Here is a 22,091-nt window from a genome sequence, read left to right on the forward strand (position 1 = left end):
GAGTCAAGATTCTAACCCACTCTCCTGGTGTCGATAGCCACTTATCCTCTGTCACTGGTGTGTCAGTCTCCTTTGGCACTTGATAAAATGATGGATGCTTAAGAACCATTAAATACCAGATCTCTAAGTTTTAAGGGCTTAACTTTGCACTAGAAAACATACCATTGAAGCCAAAACTCATAGATGGTATTTATCTGTGGGATCGAAGTTTGTCATTCAGTATCCTGAACATCATGTGTCCTCAGTGCAAGGCAAACCCAGCACCGTAATTTGAAAAGCAACTCAGCCAATAATACCATTCCCGTATATGAGAGTCTAGTACTATCAGCAAAATATGCAAATTCCAATTTTAAGACTCAGGAAAATATTTCAGAGCTGAAATATCCACATATCTTTGGCTAAATAACTGAATGAAATTCTCTCTACGAAGCCAAAGTTCAATATTTCAATTTATTTAAAGCCCTGTCCCACCTCAACTCTCATTGCCGTATTCTTTGTGAAAGCCCCCCTAGTGGACTAGAAGAGTTAGCTTCCTTAACCAGCAAGGTAGAGAAAGATTTGGGAGTACTGCACTTCATTTTCTTTGTCTACTTTGATGGAAACTGATCTTTCAGCAAACCGTGAAGGTGAAATCAGGGGAAGGGTGTGAAATATCAGTTTTTAAATGGGACAGAGAGGTGACAAACCTGTTGACTTCTGTGACAATGAACTATAAAGAAGATCTTTGAGGCCCCTAAATCCTAGGGACTTAATGATTTAAGAGTGGGGACCAACCCTACTGACATCACAGATCCCCCTGCAGTCACAGTGCTGCTGAGACAGTCAGGAAGATGTCCCAGAGAAACGAAGACTTTAGTCAGAATATGATCAAGGTTCCTTAGTACTTCGGTTTCTGAGAGAGAGAGAAAAAAAATCTCTACTCCTTTTAAAAAAAAAATCAAATCAAAAAATAAAGCCAGGAAGTCAAGCATTATGAGTTCAGCTATTTATTTGTCTCATGGATTACTCAAGATCTCTAAATTTCTCATACTTTACTATCTGACTTATACGTATTACACATAAACAAGGTAATAAATCTCAAAGCAGGCTGTTGGGTGGCTTGGGCACAATAGGGTGAGAAATCATTCCCTATTACTTTATAATGATTTGATTAAAACGAATGCATTTTAACACAGTTCTCGAGGTGTCTAATGGAAGTACCTGAGATGTTAAGTTCTTCTAGATATATAGGTGTGACTATGGCCTGGTGGAGTTGGGGTATTGAGAAGCGGAGGAAGGAAGAGGTGAGTGTAAAACAAATAGGAAGCCTCTCTTTAACTTTCACCATATGTTCAGAAACTACCTTCAATTAAAAAAAAAAAAAATTACCGCCCCTGCAAAAATTCACTTGCCATAGTTCCTGATCTGATTCAGCATTCTGGTTGCCTAGATACGTATGTAAACAAAAGTGCCTTTCCGACTGCAGAGGAACAGCCAGATGAACCTGATGGCCTCCTTCCTGGCTCAGCCAGTGACCGAGAAAAGAAAGCAAGTACTTTTAGATATTCTTATAAAAAATAGAATATTTGTTAATCTTCTTTCAAGCTTAGTATTGCTTAGAAAGTTCTAAAGAATCCAGGAAGAGTTGTTTTTCTTCTTACTGTATCCAAATTTCCCGTTGGTTTTTTTTTTTCCTGCTTTGATAAAGTGATTGATGACAGCATAAGCTGAAAAGCAAAAAGGTCTCAGTGTGTGACTACATTCCTTGGACTGACTTTTAATACGTAGGGCTAAAAATTAACAAAAAATTTATTATTTTTTATGAAGATTCAAAAGAAACTGATAAACTCAAGATACAGACGTTATGTCTAAAATGGAAAAGAATAATTGAATAGAATGCTTATTGGTGCTTGTCTCATCTTACCCATTAATGAAAAATAACATTCAAAGAAGCAGTGTTTTTAGACTTTGCTTTATAATTCTCATAAAACCTGACCAACTCATTGTGATGGAAGACCACTAGAAAGCTAGCACAATATCAAACACTGATATTTTGTATCTAGTGGCTGTACCACACACTAGCTGTGTGACTTTTGGCAATTACTTAAGTTCTCTGTTTCCTCTTCAATGAAGTGAGCTAATTAAGCCTATCATACAAAGAAGTAAGGTTTGAATGAGCCACTAAAGTAAAGAAAGGGCTGAGCAGGTAGGAAGGACTCAGTCAATAACTATTATTATTATTATTATTACTACTACTACTACTACTACTACTACTACTACTACTACTACTACTATTATTATCTGATCTTGAACAACAAGTCCATTACTTCTCTGCTCCTCAGATTCCTCACCTATGAAAATAATCACCTTAAATTCTTTCTGTAATAAAGAAGGATTTCAATTATTTGAGGTAACCAATGTTGTCTTTTTGGTAAAGATAATGATTCTTACCTTACGGGACTGCTGGAAAAATAAAATCACATCATATACATGAAAGTATTTTATAAGCCATTAAGTTATAAAGGACCATAACATTTTAAAGTATTATTATAAAATGTGAAAACTGACACACGTAAAGAATCCCATAATAATCGCCAAGTTGTTCGTGACTTTTTATAATATCATTCTAGCTGGAAGGAAAAGGGATAAAACAGAGCCGACTCCTATATTCAATTAGCAGAATAGTAATTTGCTTTCTTAGATACACTTAAAAAATTGCATAGAAAAAAAAAAGGACATAAATATGCCACAATGTTAATGGCTTTTGCTCTAGGTAGACTTATAAGTGAAAATTTTTTCCCTGTATCTTTTATTTTTCTATATTTTTCTGAATCTTCTTCCATCATAAGGTTTAACCATTGTTACTTTAAAAGTATGTGAATCGTACATGTGTTTTTGAGAGGATGCTATTTATGATTTTCCAAATAAGACTTAAAAATTAGTAAAATAAAGCAGATACATATCTAATTTTTTCACTCAAGAAGAAGAAGACAAAAACCCAGTAATTTCGTGTCCTTGGATATAATGTTCATTATATTCTTTCATTCCACAAGTTCCTAGAAAGGGCTACTAGGCACCAAACATATAAGACCAGAGACCAGCCAGTTGAAGAAAAACAGAGATCGACTCCTACAGGCCAAGGGTCATAGTGGAGAGGAGAGAAGGAACGAGCTGGCATTAGCAGGTGAGGAGCCCAGGGGCCAGCACTGTTCCAGGGGAAAACTGGAGTGAAAACACGAACCAGGGCAGAAAGCCAGTCACATTTTCTAGGGAGTTAGGATGGTTTTCACAACATGGATACCTGGGCACCCAGTGGATCAGTATATTCCTTCTCTGGGGCAAAACTGGGCTTCAGAGCATCGGACCCACTGCAGACCCCCACTCAGCAGTGAGAAGAGAGGGTCTAAAGCACTATCATGGCAGCTCACGGGCTCCATCCTGAGCAGCCTTGAATCTGTTTTGTTGCCCACCGCCAAGGGGGCCAGGTCACAAGAGCCTGATTATTGCCAAGTGTTATTAGCTTAAATAATCATTGATTTATCTTTTATTTTTAAGTTTTATTGGAGGAGAAAGATTTCTAATTAAGTTCCTTAGGCCTTAAAATAAGAAGTAGTTGTTGCTTAGGCATTTGCAAAAGAAATGATTTCTGTATGTGGGTCTTAACATATTCTGCTCACCATTATAGAATAACATAAACCAAGAAAAAATATCCTAGGAACATATTTTAAGTTTTAAAATGAGGTGGAATACCACTCATTCTCTCCCTATTGAATCCAGTTCAGTGATGGGCTATTAAAATAAGGATAAAAATATATCCTCTTTTTAAACTTAAAAATAAAAGAACATTAGAGTTGAAAACAGTTTCAGCATATGCAAAACAGTGAGTACATTTGGTATCCTCTTTACTCCTAGAAATGCTGCAAAATTATGAACTTTCATGCAAACAGAACTTTCTTGTGGTACCATGTTGTTGAATTAATTCAGTGTTCATATGGCCAGCTATGTTTAATGCTAATAAGTTATGTACAAAACTGTGCTCTGTACTTTCTCATTGACTATAATTATCTGACATCTATCTTTCTTAGAAAACAAAATAACCTGCATAGACTTGTTTTCTAGTCTTTGGCTTTGTTTGTGAAAATTTTCTGACTCCCCTCAGAATTCAGCATGTCAGAAATAATTCACTTTGCGAGGAATTATTTCATAACTCGGCCAATGGATATTTCATTTAAAAAAATTATCTGTGAAAAATCTATGGCTTTGACCTTTCCAAAAAGTTTTTCCTGACTGTGATACCAAATCTATGAAATGCAACTCTCTAGTTATCTTTCCAGAACTTGGTTTTAGTTTTAGTCTCTAGTAATAAAAAAGGGGTGTATGCAAAATTAACTGGCCTTATTGTAATCTGTATTATATATTTGGTAAAATTAAAACATTGATATAAGGATAAGATAGGATTTCTCTATAAAGAAGCTTATGATACATTTTAAACCCATGACCTTTGTTTTAGATGACAGTATCTCCAGCCAAAATGTCAACCAAGAATTCTACAGATCTAGTTGAATATGTTGACAAGTAAGTCTGTAAATTACAACTAATTTTAACTATTTCCTGTGTTTAATGATTCAATTAGAGATTAAAGTGCCTGAATGAAATCTTTGAGTTCATCTAAACTAGTCCTCTGCTTTGGAAAGAGACTGCATTAAACCATCTCAGAAAGATGAACCTTTCTATCCTATTCCCTTCTGATGGACAGAGCAAGCCGATTCTACTGGCATCCCCTTTAAATAACCTCCATAGGTTCCTGAAGACTTATGAATAAAGTAATACAACATAGGCAATGAATGGCATACAGCAAGATCTGATATAGTTAACCATGACTTTCAAAATCAACCAAATAACTGTTTATATTTCATGAAAAAAAGTCAGGAAAATTTGAAATATATTAAATTAGCCGTCAGAAAATTTTGATTCAGCTGTTTACAGTGCCTCACCTGGAGTTCATCCAGGGAAGGTTAATAGAAGAAGGACAACTCTGGAGACTTGGAAATAGAACATATTAATGATACGTGTGCAATGTCCAAAAGGTTCTAGAATTCCAGTTTGAAAAGGCAGGATCACAGAGGCAATGCATATTACTTTGAGTTGTTTTCTATTCCACCTGTTGAAGGAGGATTAGGTCTTATGCACCTATTAATGTTTTCAGGACACTTGGGATTTAGTCTCAGTCCTTCCACAATTTACTGTGTGACCTCAATCAGTCCCATAATATCTCTGGGCTTCAGTTCTTTCATTTGCCAAATGAAGAGGTTAGAAAAGAAGCTCTCTAGGGCCTATTTAACTTTAAAATAATTCTGATCCTAAAATATGCATCATGACCACCAAGGAAAAATCACCCAACAAAAGAAAAGTGAAGAGATAAATCTAAATACTGAATTTTCCTTTTTTAAAAGTATATTTTATAATGAATGTAAAAAATTTTAATTTACTGATTTTAGTGCAATATGTTCAGTTCACAATTTCCCTTTTCCTTATTGAACTGGACTTAATACATTCTAAATCATTCAACCAAAGAATTTCAGCCTTTCTTTTCATGCTGCCCATAACTTGTATTTGCTTATGTGAAAAATTTAGAGAAAATGGAAGCAAACAAGGGGCAGGTTTTTTTTTTAATTGTTTAAAAATGACATTTGGATAGATGACATTTTTTCTGAGTTAAGGGCAATGAATGTGGTATGTACAAAAATAACGATCATAAATGGATATATTAGCTCAGCTTGCCATGCAAGGAGAAAGGAACACTAATTTCCATCCAACTCTTCATATGACGCATGGAAAACAAAAACCATTCTTCTGATCTGTCAAATTCTGCTATGAATCTAAGTGGATTTCTTTAGCCCAGGCTGGTGACCTACATCCCAGGAAATGAGGGAACAAATTTCTGGAAGATGGCAACAGACTTAAAAAGAAAAAGGAAAAATTTGCCTTTTCTCAGATGCCAGAGCAACTGAAATTAAGAGAAAGGGTGAGAAATAGTCTAAATTCAAAGCAAAAACATAACGAAGATTATCTGGCTCCAACATTCATTTCTACATTGATCACTCCCACATCTCTTCTCTTGCTAAGCTGTATAACTAGAACTTTCTATGTACCACCTGAGATGGTTAGTTTTTGTTTGGTCTCTCCCCACTAATCTCCCAGAACAGGCTGCAAGCTCCCTAAAGGCAGAGACTCTGAAGCCTCATGTTTTTGATACCCCACCAGCAGGCTACCACGGTATACTGAATGTGGATCGTTGACAGATTTAATGGAGGGGAATGGTGGGACTTTGATTGTTTAGGGCTCTGCTTAAAATGGTAGACTTCTGAGTAGCTGAATATCTGTAAAAGCAAAATGGCACCCAAGCATTTCAATCATCAGTGCAGATATTTTGAGTGGACTTATTGAATCCAATAAAATAAACATAAAAAACAATCAGGTGTAAAATAACTTCATCCTTCAAGTCATAGTACTCATTGAGTGGCAACTAATTTATTGATATGCAAACAGAGTACTTCTACAAGTAAAAGTCATTATTGACTCATTAAACTGCCTCAATGTATGTTATATATCTCAGAGGTTCTGCCTTATATATCTATGTGGGTATATATATGTAGGTAATACTAAAAGCAAATAATAACAACTGAAAATCCAGCAACCAAAGAGGTAATGCCTATCCTATAAACAAGTTTTGGCTAGAGGTACACACATTAAAAAGATAGGCAGACAGAGTGTCTACGGGGCCTTTCTCAGCCTCAGGCAGTTGGAGCAACACTCACACATTATTAGTACTTGTTACTTGCTAGGTCATATTAATAATCCATGGGGCAGGGGAAGAAGGAATGCTTGCAATCATTTATTAGACAATTATGGTGACACTATATTAAATGCAGTAAATAACTCTGATTTCCATATGTTCATTGATTCACAATGAGCAGACATCCACTGATTTTATAAGTGTACCTAGTGTTCATTTAAGCAGAAAGCACCAAAGTCTGTTTTGTTTTTCTTCTTCTTCTTCTGCTGGTAGAAGGAGCACTTCCTGGAGGCCAGGCACCTCAGGTCTACTCTTGAATCTGCCTCTAATCAGCTATGTGACCATGAGAAAAAGAAAAAGTCTTTTCTATGGGCAATCTCTGCCTCCTCTATAAAATGGGGCTGGGTTTTAAGTGATGGGTGATGAACAGCCTGACTGCTAAGGGCTCACTGTTCAAATTAATACCCAGATTTTATTTCTAGGATGTGGATTAGAAAGATGCCTCTACATGCTATTTCTCAACTCTGCCCACAATTTCTCATAAATTTTCCCTTATGTAATAAAATGGCTAAGGTTTAAAAACATACATTATTCCCTCACGTGAATTAATTTTGAATGGAAAACAAATTCTGCCCATAAATCACTGTTTTTTCCCATTGACACTCCTTAAAAAAATGAATCAAATAATTGATAAGGTCCCTTCTACCTCTAAGATCCTTTGGTCTTCAAAAATTGATAATTACCATTTATTCACTTAACAAATATTTATTGAGTATCTACTACATTTCAGGCATTATGCTAGGCGTTTGTAGAGCCTTTGGTCAACAAAACAGAAAAAGACCCCTGCCTGCATAGAGCTTCTGTTCTATCAGGAGGAAAGGATATGCATTGTCAGACAGCCCGACAAGTGTAGGTCACAATGAGAAGTTGGCATGTGAATAAAGACCAGATGAAGGAGTTTGCCATGTGGACGACTCAAAAGAGAGAAAAGTTTTTAAGGCAGGAACATTCCTGTGGTGTGGCAGAAACAGAAAAGGGGCAAAGATGACTGGAATAAAAAGGGAAGTATAAATTTGAACAATGATGCTTAACTGGATCAGGAAAATGAGGAGTCGTCGGGGCAAGGCTATAGACAATACATATTTCAGGAATTCTCCCAGTAGTACATTTTGGGAAAATGAGAGTCTGGCTGTCAGCCAAAGAATGCTATTTAAAATTTGGATACATAAAACTATCAGTAAGTCAAATGGCCAAAATAATAAATGATTAATGATTTCTCCTTGTGATAGAATACGGCATTCAGGGTCTAGAAATTATTCATCTTCAAGGTTTTTTTCTTAGTATCATGGCAGATATTTTATTTTACCATGATGTATTGCTTTTGTTGCTACGCGATGAAGACAGATATTTCACATTACAGTACACGAGAAAGGAAGACAGAATGCTGTTGGTTGAGCTTTCTATGGGCTAAGTCATGTTAGGTTGGAGATCTTCCAGGTTTTATTTTGCAATATCATATCCATCTTTGAGGGCAACTAGCTCCCAGGTGAGAGAGCTCAAAATAGTCTGCACAGATATGAAGAAAGTGATACATGGGGCACTCTGGGTTGTTACAATACTTTTTATTACCCGGCAGACACTCTTCTACCCTCAACAGTTCCCTGGCACCACTGACCATTTTGATTGTCACAGCCTCCAGCTCTTATTCCGTGTTAATCATCTCATTCAATCCTCAAGATAACCCTAAGAGGTGGATAGTGTCACTCTTAAAGATGAAGACACTGGGATGCAGAGGAGTGAAATATTTGCTCAAAGTCACATAATGTTCTGACAGAACCAAGATTATAACCCAGAAATTTATGTCTATGTTACTTCAAAGCCTATTTACTTAAGCACCCCTCTATCCACACTTTCTGCCAGCTATCCTTTCAATGCACACACACAGCCTGGGACATCTTCACCTCTAGCCTCTCTCCTGCAGCATGGAAGATGTGATGGAACCACGGCTTTCCGCTCGTCCATGAGTGCCCCTTTGTGAGGTACAGGCAGCCGGGACTTGTACAATCTTAGCTGCACCTTGGAGGCACTGCCATCAGCCACAGTGCAGTCTTTTATTATTCTCTCTCTCCGGTGTCTTCTCACTGCCCCCCGTCTGTGATGGGCAAGACTCTGGCCATGGGCAGACATAGCTGCAGGAACTGGGCATTACACTCAGCAGCCCCAAATCAATCTGGGCAGGGGCTGCCCAGGTGAAGCTCAGTCCCTCCCACCCCAAGAGGTTCCCAGATTCTTGCCATACCCAAGAGCTTCTGCTCAAGCATGAGCACTCTACTTAGGTCAAACTGAGACCAGACTCAGTTCTCTAGAGCAGAGAGGGAGCCCCTCCCAAGAGAATCCTTAGGACTCCATGAAGACAAGTGAGCCAAGCAGAGGAAAAGTAACTGGGGTGAAAATTACATAATGTTGGGAGCAAGTTATATATTTAAAAGCGGAGGAAGAAATATATCTTCTCTGAGAAAAACATAAATATAACAGAAAGAGCTACTAATTCATCTACGCAAAGCTGCTGTGATGTAGGAAAGAGTCAAAGAGGCAAGTTAAAATGTTTCCCAGCTGAGTTATTGATAATCTCCAAGCCTCAGCTTTCACCTAAATCGAGAAAAATTTCACTCATGCCACAGGGTAGTTGTGAGGATGAAATGTTGTTTATGAAAGTGATATGCTATCTATAAGCACTAAATAGGAATAAGATAGTATAATAATAAATTTCTTACATTGGTCCTGTACTAGAAGCTCCCCTCAAATAATCTACCATCTGATTTAGTTTCTAAGGCTTCCATAACACAGTACCACACAATGGGTGACTTAAAACAACATAAATGTGTTGTATCACAACTCTGGAGGTTCTAAGTCCAAAATCAAGGTGTCAGCAAAGTTGGTTCCTTCTGAGGGATCTGGGAGAGAGTCTGTTCCACGCCTCTATCCTACCTTCTGGTGACAGCTGGCCCTCCTTGGCTTGTAGATGCATCACTCCAATCGCTTTATCCTCACGTGGTATTCTCCCTGTGTGTTCCTGTCTTCACATGGCCAGTTCTTATAAGGACACTAGCCATATTGGTTTAGGGGCCCACCTGACTCCTGTATAACCTCATCTTAACTACATACATCTGCAACAACCTTATTTCCAAATTAAGTCACATTCTGAGGCACTAGAGGTTAGGACTGCAATATATCTTTTTTGGGGGTGACACGGTTCAGCCCATAACACCATCGAATAATTACTAATAACTATTCTAAGAACACATATCTATAAAACTTGTAGACATTGCAAAGCATTTCAGGTACATTATTTAAATTGATTCCCTCAGCCAGTGGGGTAGGGCAGGCAAGTGTCATTATCTCCATGGGACAACAAAGAGTTCTCTTCTGGACAACCTAAAAGAAGTTAAAGGTAATAAATGGCAGAGACAGAACTTGAACCCAGGTTTTCTAACTCCAAGTATAATGTTCTTTCCCCTAGACTCACATAAATAATACACACACTCCAAAAGTACCAGGCAATATGGGAAAATGTCTCAAGAGCACAACAAAATGCAATAGGAACACCAACGGTCATCAAAACAATTTACTGCTGCATTTATGTATGTTTTGCCTATGAGCGTAACCAGACATCCACCGAGCCCTCATTCACACGGGGACTCTGGAACACTTGCCAACCTGTCTGCCTCCACAGAGAAGGCAATCGCAACCAGTACATTTTTAATTCTGTAATTGTATTTAAAAGTTTACTAGACATGAGGAGTTGGCTTCATATAACTTTTCTCTATAAAAGATCCACAAGTCGTCTTTTTCTCCAGTCTCCTTCTGGCCATGTTACTCTTTGGAGTCCTCTCCTTTCTGGGCCCTTCTATGCAGACCCCAGTTCTGGCCTAACCCTACTAGCCTCGGTCTGCTGCTTCTGGATGCATCCACCGAAACTCAAATTGCTCCCCTCACCTCCCTAGACCATTGAGCCCAACATAAAATTCTGCAATGCAGGCTTCTTTAGCTGCTTGTATGTTACCAAAATCCATCTGCCAAGCTGGTTATAAACAAGCAATGGAGAAACTTTAAATACATATATTTTCAATTTCATCATTCTACACACAATTTTTGTGAGGCATCAAAATGTTCTGTAAAATTTCACTATATTTATATTTATTTTGCTGGACACCATATTCAGAAAATAAACGGTCATATATTAGATCTTAACAAAAATGAAAATTTTCATCAGTTACGCCTTTTCATGTTCTAGAAAAGGGTTTAAATTATCAAATTTCTGTTTCTTGAGTATTACAGGTTGCCAAAATGGTTTGCAGAATTTCCCAAGTAAATTTAGTTCTCTATTCGCAAGAACAGAACAGGCAGAGAAGTGAGAGGTTCTGTGTACCAATGCATCTGCCAGCGACAGCACAGCTGGTGTAAGTCACACCGAACTGTAGAGAAATAGAACTCAGAGTTTGTGGGAAATCTGTTCAGATTCAGTTGTCTGCTACATCATCAATGATTTATGTAAAACCCAAACATCTCTCTGAAAGAGCCCCCTAGGAATTCTTCTTCCCGGGGTTAGTAACTCCATCTGGACTAGTCTGGAATATTCAGTTATTTCTTTCACAGTTTAATTTACATATAAGTCCCACTGATATAATATACTAATAAAACTGATTTATTTTTTCATTTGTCGTAAGCATCAGGGTGGCCACATTTTGCTACTAGTTAAAGGCCTCAGTTTTTAATTTTTTGGATGATCTGATTTGACAATGATATTTCCCTTAAAAAACAGAATTGTTTAAATGTGTATTCTTCCAGTTGTTGATTTCAAAAGGACAGCTGGAAAACAATATTCTCTTTTTTATAGTTAATGGAATAGATAAAAATATAAACTCTGTTTATCTTGCATTAATCATGTAAATAGAACTAAACAGCATCTTTAGTGCTTCATTAAGCATCATTAATAAAATACTCCAATTAATAATAAATCTTAGGTGTGAAAAGAAATTTCAAAAAGGAACACCCTCCACTTAAAAATAACTGTTAAAAATGAACTTTGAAAACTAAAGGAAAAGAAATAACTACAGTCCAGAATTTATGTGTGTCACTTAATGTCCGCATGGTTGTAGGCAAATACATCACATAGCACCAGGTGCTGACCTCCATAAAGGCTTCCTTCAAACAGCAGCAACACTGAGGCCAGCCATGACAGGCCGGACCACAGACTAACATCTCAGTGGAGTGGCTGCTGTGTTCTACTGACCCTTCTGCTGGCTTAGGTCAGCTTCCTCATCTTTCTGAATAGTCTTGGCACCAGCCAATGGCATGAGTGCTCATGGGCCCCAAGTCACCTTGAACTGCAGTGCAGCTGTATAGCATTGGTTTCACCACTCCTTACCATATGCTGCTTGTATGTTACTTACAACCATACATGAAGTAGGGCCCGTTAGGCCTGATTAAAGATAAATTCACTGAAACATTTGGTTGGTAAGTGGAAGAACCTGTATTCTACCTTCAGTCTATCTTGCCTTCCAACTTACCAAGCTGCTTCTGAATATCTATACAACTGAGAGCTCATATTCCATATTTCATACTTCAGCACTTTATTATATATCCTGCCTTATTCACTGACTCACATGGCTGGTCTTAAATCAGTGCTGTTCAGTCTTTAGAATACATTAAAATCACATAAGTACTTCCTTAAAATACATATTCTTGCTCTCCCCTCCACACCCTAAATCAAGATTATGATTTAGTAGATCTATAGTGGAGCCAAGAAATCTGCATTTTAACAACTTCCTTAATTTTTCCACCCCCATGATATTAATTCAAGTTTATTTATGAGAAACACTGAATTAGACTAACTTCCTTGAGGGATGAAACTACTGCATATTGTGCATGGACTAGAGCAGACATTTAGTAAATTCTTACTGATATATTTCTATTTCAACTGACATTTTTATTGGTAAGTTATTAGATACAGATACAGTGATTTTGACCACACATAAAAACATTCCAACCAAAATATCTTTAATATAAGGATATTGATTAGTTAACATAAAATAAAATCTAGACTTTGGTTAATTTAGAGGCTTCACATCATCAAGAACCCAAGTGTTTTCTATTCTTCCCCACTGCCATCTTCTTTTCCTGCATGACCACAAGATGACATCAGCAGTTCCAGGCATCAAATACAGACAGGACAACATCCAGCAGAGAAGAGAACTTTGTCTTGTATGTCTCTTCTCGAAGACAAAGAAACCTTACCCATAGTCGAATTCCCTTGAGGCTCACTGGCCATAATTACTTCACATGCTCCTACTTAAACCAACTGCATCTCAATCCAGAAAAAGGGGACCACAGTGATTAGCTTGCTCCCTAAAGGACATGGGTGGAGGTACAGGAAGATGAACTAAATCAGGCAGAAGGGAAGAATGGCTATTGGGAAGGTAACCTATAGTATCTACCACCCTGAGAACTCCTAAGAGAAAATCTTAATTTTGAGAGGAATGCAGCATAATTTAAAAGTGTCTATATAGGACTGAAGACTGGAGATTAAATACCCTTTTGCTGGCAAATCCAGGCTGCAGATTATATAGAGGCCAGAAAGTAGCACTAACTCAAGGCAAATAATGAGCAAATCTGTAGTCCATCACTAGGCTATGTGTCACCATCAGCAGCACCCAACTTCCTCCTCCCTCCTGCCTGTGACTCATACATCCGATCTAGGGTAGCACTGTTAGCACGCTGGGGTTTTTAGAGGAATGGATTTTACATAGATGAGGTTCCATTTGGTAATTTTCCAGAAGAACATTTTAAGCCAAACGAGTGGAAGATAGGATGTTTATTGAAACCCCTTAGCAAAGCCTCTTTTCTCAGATGTGGGGATGGTAGGAAAGAGGAATCTCACCCAGGCAGAGGGTATTTCGTGCTGCTTGATAGAGGAAACTATAAACCCTGAGGCTCTAACAACCTGTAGCTTTATGGAATTGTTTTTCCCTCCAATTTTCTAACAACGAAGCCTGAGGGAAAAGAGTCCAGCTAGAGAAATCAGTCAGTCAACAAATACTTATTTACCACCTACTATTTGTTAGGTACTCTTCTCAATGTTGGGGTCAATGTGGAGAATGAGTTAGATAAAGCAGCTTCCCACTGGGAACTTTCATTCTAGTGGTGGAAGAACACAATAAACACAAACAAGTAAATAAGATAATTTTTGGTAATGACATGTGTGCTATGGAGAAGATGGTATGAAGCATTATGGTAGAAAGTGACTTAGCAGAAAGCTTGTCTGACAATGGGATGTTAGAGTTGAGACTTAAACAATGAGCAGAAGGCAGCCATGAAGCAATTGCAGGAAAGAACATTCCAAGCAGAAGAAATAGTGAGTGCTAAGGTTCTGAGCTAGGAACTACCTTTGTGTGTTTAAGGAACAGAAAGAGGGCCTGTGTGGTTGAATGAGAGTGAATGGAGAGAAGTCTGGAAGGAGATGAGGTTGTAAAGGAAAGCAAGGATTTTATTCTCAATGAATAAATCATTAGAGAGTGTTAAGTAGGCAAGTGCTATCACTTGCACTTTAAAATGACCCTCTATCTGCTAATCCAGTGTGGAAGATGCACTCTTTGTTAGGAGGCAAAAGGAAAGGAGACAATGGTGGCCAGGACCAAGACAAGGAAGAAAGAACTAAAGACAGAGTAGATATGGAGCCTGGGATACTTCTATCTGTCATTATGCTGCCACTCTATTATTACCTCCTAGCATGATAGGAATGTATAGGAGTTAAAATTAACATTTGATTTTGAGTCAGATGTGAGTTTAAAATTCTGAACTTGATATCTACAAGTTGTATGACTGTTCCTTTTTCTGTCTGGTAAATTTCCTCCATCTGGTCTCCCAAATCACTAGTTCACTCTTCAGCTAATTCCTCTGCCATAATTATCCCATCTTTTATTTTTCTTTATTTCAACTATTTTTTTATGTTTATTATTTCTAATGGTTTACTTTTTGTTTTCTAGTTTGTTTTCATTTTATCTTCCCTTCTCTCAATGTTTTTTCACCGTTTTAACAATTTCTTAATGCCTATATTTTAGTATTTCTCTTCTGCAGGAATCTGTAATCCAGTAGATTATTTCTTTGTTGGCTAGTTTTTGTTTTGTTTTTATGCCTATAGCACCTGGTCTTCCTAGGTGGTCTCCCACCCAAGTACTAACCAGGCTTAGCTGTTTAGCTTCTGAGGTCAAACGTCAGGCTTGTTCAGGGTGGCACGGCTGTAGACTATGGACCATGTCTCCAATGGGGTGCGAACCCAGGACCTTCTGCATGTAAAGCAGATGTGCTAACCGCTACACTATGGAACCACGTTCATATTGGCTAGTTTTTGAAAAGATTGTGCTCCTCAAATGCCTTTTCATTTTGGCTGGTTCGTTTTCCCCCTGGGGATTACAGCCAGACCTTGGTCTCCAATGGAGCATTATCAGAGGCAAGTGAGCTCAGGAGGGAGGGTGTAGATGAGCTCCAAGCACATTAAAACCATAGTCAATCACTCTTCATTCTACAAAATAACTTATCCTGTCGAAACTCTACTTTTTACTCCTCAGGAAGAAATAACCTTAGGAAAACAGTTGCTTTCAAACCCTTGGCGCAAAGGAAAGTAGATGGGTGCAGAAGCAACTGCCCAAGGTCATTTGTTCCCCAGGTTTTTTATTATTGTTATTTCAGCTTCATATCAACACAGGTCTCCATCTCACCTGATCTTACTCTTCAGGACACAGACCAGAGTCTGACATTTCATACAAGTAGAACAGTTTGTCCCAAGGAAATAGTAGGAAGAAGCAAAAGCAGAACTACAATGGTCCCTCTTCCCCATTTTATCCTCCCTCAACCACATGCTTGTCCCAGGCCAAACTGGCCATCTGACTGAGGTCGGGGTGCCCAGGAAATGAGCTCTGAGATGGAGATTGGTGAACAGAAGGCTTATTATCGAGTGCTCTGGGATCAACACCTGTAGAAAGGAAGGAAAGGCAACAAATGGGAAAAAAGAAAAGTATTATTATGCAATACCACAAAGACTACAGCCCCCCCACAGGGAGCTCTGAGTTGAGATGGTCCTTCAAAGTCGTTCTGAGATAAAGCAGGCATGCCAGGCCTTTGTATACCCACACATTGACCAACCACCGAATTTGATCTGCCCCAGGAAGTGGGCATAACCTTTGGCAAAGAGTCTCCTCTTCACCAAAACCTGTTCCAGAGAAGGCTCACAGCTGAGGTCTGTGCTGGCAGTACTCCCAGGAGCTGGAAAATAAGTTCTTCCTTCCTGAAAGGGAGCTGGCACATCACAGCACCCACATGTTGCAAGCAAGAAAAGCGGCTACCAACGTAACATTTTGAACGCATTTGTGTCTTTCCACAGTGCCAGGTTTATTGAGTGGAACCTTCCAGATAAACCAATCAGGTACCCACACAGGTAAACATACAACACACAAAGAAGGGAATACAGACTCTTATGTAACAGGTCAAAGGGATGAAAGTCCTTAGCATTTCCAAAGCGAGCTCTGTTTACTGGCAGTGTGGAGAGCTGCGTGTTGGTCCCAAGCCAACAGCTATGACAAGTCAGAAGGTCAGAGTCTTTGGCTCTAGCGCATCCATCCATGATGCTATCGGGTCAGGCTTGAGCATCATCTGTCTAAAATGTTCAGCTTATATGGACCTTACAAGGTGGGATGCTCATGCTTATCAGCTCCTGCAAAGGGAGGGCTGATGTTTCTGTGCTTTTAGGCCTTCCGGTCACACCCTAAGGGTGTTCCCATTATGTGCAAGTTGACATTACTGTCACGAGTCCCTTGAATCTGCTTAGTAAAGTCAAAAAAGCCCTCATTTCTGTATGCTGTCTACATTATACCGCCATACACATTCTCCAGTGTAAAAGAGTCCCCACTGCCCAAGGGGTTTTCCACGGTTTTCTCATTTTCTCTCTCTAGGTCTTCTGAGGTTTCAAGAGGGAGGAAAAATGGGAAGCCAGTGGTCATGTTAGTTCAGCATTTTGGTCAGAACCACAGTGAGCCCAGGAACTTTAACTCTTGAAGAAGAGTGTAACCCATTTCTTTCTTTCTGTGCTCTGTTTCCCATGAGCTGTCATGTCTCTCTGGGGCAGATTTACTTGAGCGGACTTGTTCACTCTAGACCTCAACTCTCTCACTCAGTTTCCCAGGGAAGCTGAAGCTAAATGTTCCTCCAAAGACCAACTAGAGCTGAGCAAGATGTGCACTGTGGTTGAAGGAGCCTCACCATGGACGATAGCAATATTTTCTATGGTTCCAAAGTATGTCCTGTTGTTAGGTAGTTAGTCGTGAGCGACAGGAGCCAAGGCCCAGCTCTGCAACCATAGAAACTTCCCCTGAAGACTTTCCTTAAGTACCTCCCAGAAATACTTCTCTTTTAGGGTGATAAATTACCCCAAATCCTAGAGCACAAAGGCCATTAAAACTGCTGGCCTAAACCAGCTACGAACAGATGCACAGAAAGTACTGCCCATAACTTCAGCCTCATTATACCATCATAATATCATGACAATGCCTAGAAGTTCATGAATAACAGACTAAATTCTGGGTAAGTACACATGGAGTAGGCATAAAGTTATATAGCAGCCAACTGTCAGTCTAGATGACCCCACGTATGGATCATCTAGGACCTCCCATCCTGGCCCAGATATAAACACACCTTCCCATTTCTGCATTGTTACAGCATTCGTGGCTGGAAACCCACCCCTCCCTTTGGGGCGTACTATCTTATCTCTTCACCTCCTACATTCCACAGGGCTACGGCCTTCTCTAGCATGGCCTGCCTCCTTCTAAAATATATTTTCAATATATCTTACTTTTTCTAAATCTCACCAACCTATAATCTTTGCTGAGTCAAAGGAACACGCATCATCCACTAACCACTCTACTCCACCTCCTCCTCCTCCTCCCCACGCCACTGGGGTGATGCCGGCTTTCACCTCGCCACAGCAGTGACACTGAGACCCACAGAACTATCCTCCATCATTTCTCAGGCCCCAGACCCTCACCTCGGAACAACTTTAGATTTGCTTTCTAGCAAGATTATACTGAAGACTGCAGGAGGAGGGGGTGCATGAAAAGGTACAACTGGAGACAGAAGTCAGTTACATGACTGTGATGGTGCGGTGGTTTTTAAAGGTCCACAAATTCGTTGATACTTCATTTTTCAAGAGGTCAAGGCTAATTTTACCACCTCCTCATCAAAGAGTGTTGATGGAACTTAGTGACCTGCTTTTAAGAAAGTGATGGTGTATGACTTCAGAGACCAGGTCACAAAAGTAAGCAAAGAAAACTAAATAAAGAAAAAGGCACAACAAAAGTAGCTGTCCTTCAAAAAGTTTATCTGTGAAGCAAAGGAGTGGTATGCTAATGCCAATAGGGAAATTTTTACCTATTTCTTTGTCCTAACACTAAAGAGCCACAGCCTTTGTCTTTTCCTCTTCCAATTTATTTTGTTTACTTTTCACTGAACTTCTAACTGTTGTTAATCTTTGCCTTTGAGCCATTATTTTCTTTTTTCAGCTATAAGAAAACAGCCCTCTTCTCGATACTGAATTAACAAATATTAAATTTATATGGATCCAACTTGGCCTGTTAGAATAATAGGCAAAATATAGAACAACTCCGGCTTGGGAAACATAAAAAAAATGCATGATACAAGATCAAGGCGTAAGTCATATCTGTTTGTTAAATGGAACATAAACCAAGATTCTAACCATGCAGCTGCTAAAGTCCTACCAGATTTCTCATAGGGGAGAAAATACAAGAGTAGAAATGAAGATGCAAGCTCGGGCACTGGCTCCTCCAGGGTCACTATTGTAACACCTCTGGTGTTGTTTCCTTTTCCTGACCAGGGGTCATTCTTTCCTTCCTGGCATTCCAAACACCCAGAGAAATCAGCTAGAAGACAGACTGAGCAGCCAGGAGCGCACCATAGCATTCCTCCTGGAACAAGCCTTCCGCATCAAGGAGGACATCTCTGCTTGTCTTCAGGGGACCCATGGCTTTCGAAAAGAGGAGTCACTTGCCAGGAGGCTGCTGGAAAACCATATCCAGACCATCACCAGCATCGTCAAAAAACTCAGCCAAAACATTGAGGTAGTTCTTTACTTCCTATATGGAGGCATCATTGCTTGACAAAGATTATTAACCATCAATATCATTTTTCAACTGTAGAAATGAGTTGCTATTGCTGTTTAAATGATTACCATTTTGTTGCCTCTGAGGAAAACAATTAAGTATTTCAATTGCACATTTATGCCAAAAAGTAGATAGAAATTATATTAAAAAAATACTTGTTGATTATCTATGTGACAGCAAAGGCAATTATTTAACATTATGTCAAATATTGTGCTAAGGTGCTTATCTTAGTCTAAATCGCTAAGATTCTATCTATGTAACCATTTCAAATAGAGGTTTTCATAATGCCGTGCCAATGCGGGGTCATAGGACCATTATAGTCTCTCTGTGCTCCGTCTCCCACTGCTCTCTCCTTCACTGTGGCCATACTGCCTCCCAGCTCTTCCTCGAACATATCAAACACTCTAGCTTTAGGGCCTTTACACCTGCTATTCACTCTGGCTAGATCATTTTCCCTTAGATATTCCTATGAAATGTTCTTCATTCCCTCCAAGGTATCATCTTATCAGAGAATAGTCCCTTGGCATGCTATAAAATAGCACCCCTCCCCATCTCAACTGTCACAATCTCCCTTAAACCCTACATTATTTTTATCCATAGCACTTACCACAAAAAAAGTCTAAATTTATTGTTTGTTTCCCTCTTATAAAATATAATCTCCATGACAGCAGGGATTTGGTTTTGTTCACTGCTAAATCCTACACCAGGCGATGAGAATGCCTGCTAGGTAGTCAGCACTCTGTAAATATTTTCTGAATAGATGAATGAATGAATGAAAGAGTGATGTTTAAGGTATCAAAGGGAAAACAGAGTCTCTGATCAATAAAGAAAATGCTTGGGTTAAACCAAGATAAACAGGTTTTTACTACATATCTTTCAGACCTGTTTTTAAAGTGTTAAGGGTCACGATGAACTTGGGGTAGCAACTTTCAGGCAAGCATTCCAGAATACTCTTTAGGAAGCTAGCCAAAAATGTGTGGAATTATCATGAGAATTAATGACAATGCTCTCATTTTCTACTATTGGAGACAATAGTGGACTAGACAAAAACAAACAAAAGATAACATGAGATTGACCTATCAATGACCTCATGACTGTGTATTTAAGGCTAAGGATATTTATTAATTTGTTTTCTATTTGGAGGGCCTGGCAGACCCTATAACGCATCTGAGGGAATGTGGAAATTTAAAAAATCTTAGCGAATTTTTAAAAGGCACTTTATTGGCATTTAGCACATACTGAATTGACCCCTCTGCCTAAAACTCAAGGCTACTCTCAAAATGGTTAAAGGTATTTCCAGGCATAATAAAGTGTCATGAAAGTAACAAGAGATAAGGGGCTCAATGCCTCTGAGATGATGAGAAAGTCAAGTAAGTGTAGCACTATCACTAAAATAAGATCCTAATTTAGGAATCGAAACTTCTTGGGAATTGAAGAGAACCACATTCTCAGAACCATCTTCTAGAATGTTCTAGATATTTATTTGGGTAGTTGTTTTGTGGTTGATTATATTTGTCAAAATTCATCCAGATACAAACTTTGATTTGTACATTTTAAAACAAATTACTTATGCCTCAATAAAATATTCTTAGCATTAAGAGAAGAAAAGTTCCCAAAAACTGTAAAATCTCAAAATCTATGCAATCCTGTTAAGGGTTTGACATATACAGGGAAAATAAAGAGGACTGGTCTGATTGTAGAGAAAACTGAATTAGAAAATAATTTAAAGGTTATAGATAATGTAGTTAAAACATTATGAAGATAAACAGTTAGGCTACCTTTAGTAAATAACTAAGACTATAAAGCAATAAGCATTTTACAGAGAAATGGATGCTATTCAAGTATTTTGAAAGAATCTAAACTCCTTAACCAGAACAGCCTATTTGCAAATTTGTTAGCAAAATAGATCCAAGTATGAGTTGAAGCCTGACTTAAGTCATTAAAAGGAATGAAAAATTTTTTTTCTTAATCGACCTTAATTGCTGTAGTTAAATTGCTTGTTCCTTTTTAAAATCAAATTATTCCTTTCTTTAAGCAGCCAGCTAATTATGGTTTAAATTTTATTTTTAACTCAAAAAAAAGAGAATTTTAGGTATAACATTGATTTACTGTGTTTTTTCCAACTTATACAAGTAATACTTGTTCATTGTATTAATTTTGAAAGCTTAGGGAAAAAATTTAAAACCCAAGAAGAAAAGTTCTCACAATTCCACCACCAAATGGCAATCTCTACACTCAGACGCACCTCCCTCTAGTGCATCCGGACATCCCATTTAGGAGGCTAAGACTACATTTATAGGCACAATCTTTAATATAAATTATATCATAAAGTCTTCTATATGTCATTAAAAGATCTTTGCATGGTACTATACCAAGATTGCTTAATTATTCTTCTAATATTGAAATATCTTTGTGCATAAATATATGTCATTTGAATTATTTCCATACTATATATTCTTAGAAGTAGAACTACCAGGGTATAAACACTGTAAAAACTTTTGATGCATGCTGCTAAATTGGTTTCCAGAAAGTATATAGCTATTCACACTTGAATTAGCATTATATGAAAGTGCTTTCTTCACTGTTCTAATTCCAGCATCAAGATTTATTCTTTTAATCTTTGCTAATTTGATGGGAATAGAAATGAGATCCTTCTTTTTAACTTCTTAAAAGTAACTATAGTGATTTGCATTTTCTCTCTCCATAATCTGATAATGTCTTTATTCAATTTATTTGGTGGGGGCAGGGGGGGAGGGGTTAGTGCTTTTTAATTCTTTCGATTTGATGAGTTTTATTATTAATTTAAGAATAATAACCAGTAGTACGTGGTAAATGTTTAACAATCAGCAATAAATTTTTTTCTGGGTGATAAAAGTCCGATTTGCAGTGTTTGCCTATTTATATGGTGCAACTCTCACTGTAATTGATTTCAAACACCAGTATGATGTTACTGAACATAAAGACAGGAGGAGGCATGCACATTCGGCTCTCAGAAGCAGGTCCATGTTGATTGTAGCACACCACTGAAACTCTTGGCAATAAGATCTGTTATGTTTTTCCATTTTTTTATTTATATCTAAATTATATTT

At 38.2% G+C, this 22,091-nt stretch overlaps 1 protein-coding gene across 1 annotated transcript in view; it reads left to right on the top strand.

The window, feature by feature from the left end:
* Nucleotides 1–942: 942 nt before the first annotated feature.
* Nucleotides 943–22,091, top strand: part of FAM81B (family with sequence similarity 81 member B) — a gene marked incomplete at its 5' end in the record, with an annotated part of 49,745 nt that continues 28,596 nt past the window's right edge. Inside the window, 4 exons of the mRNA XM_011378157.2 lie at nt 943–980; nt 1,428–1,527; nt 4,490–4,554; nt 18,717–18,960. Coding sequence (XP_011376459.2) covers nt 943–980; nt 1,428–1,527; nt 4,490–4,554; nt 18,717–18,960 — 447 coding nt within the window. The remainder of the gene's footprint in view (nt 981–1,427; nt 1,528–4,489; nt 4,555–18,716; nt 18,961–22,091) is intronic.

Source organism: Pteropus vampyrus, unplaced genomic scaffold, assembly GCF_000151845.1.
Source record: "Pteropus vampyrus isolate Shadow unplaced genomic scaffold, Pvam_2.0 Scaffold11, whole genome shotgun sequence".
Lineage (NCBI taxonomy): Eukaryota > Metazoa > Chordata > Mammalia > Chiroptera > Pteropodidae > Pteropus > Pteropus vampyrus.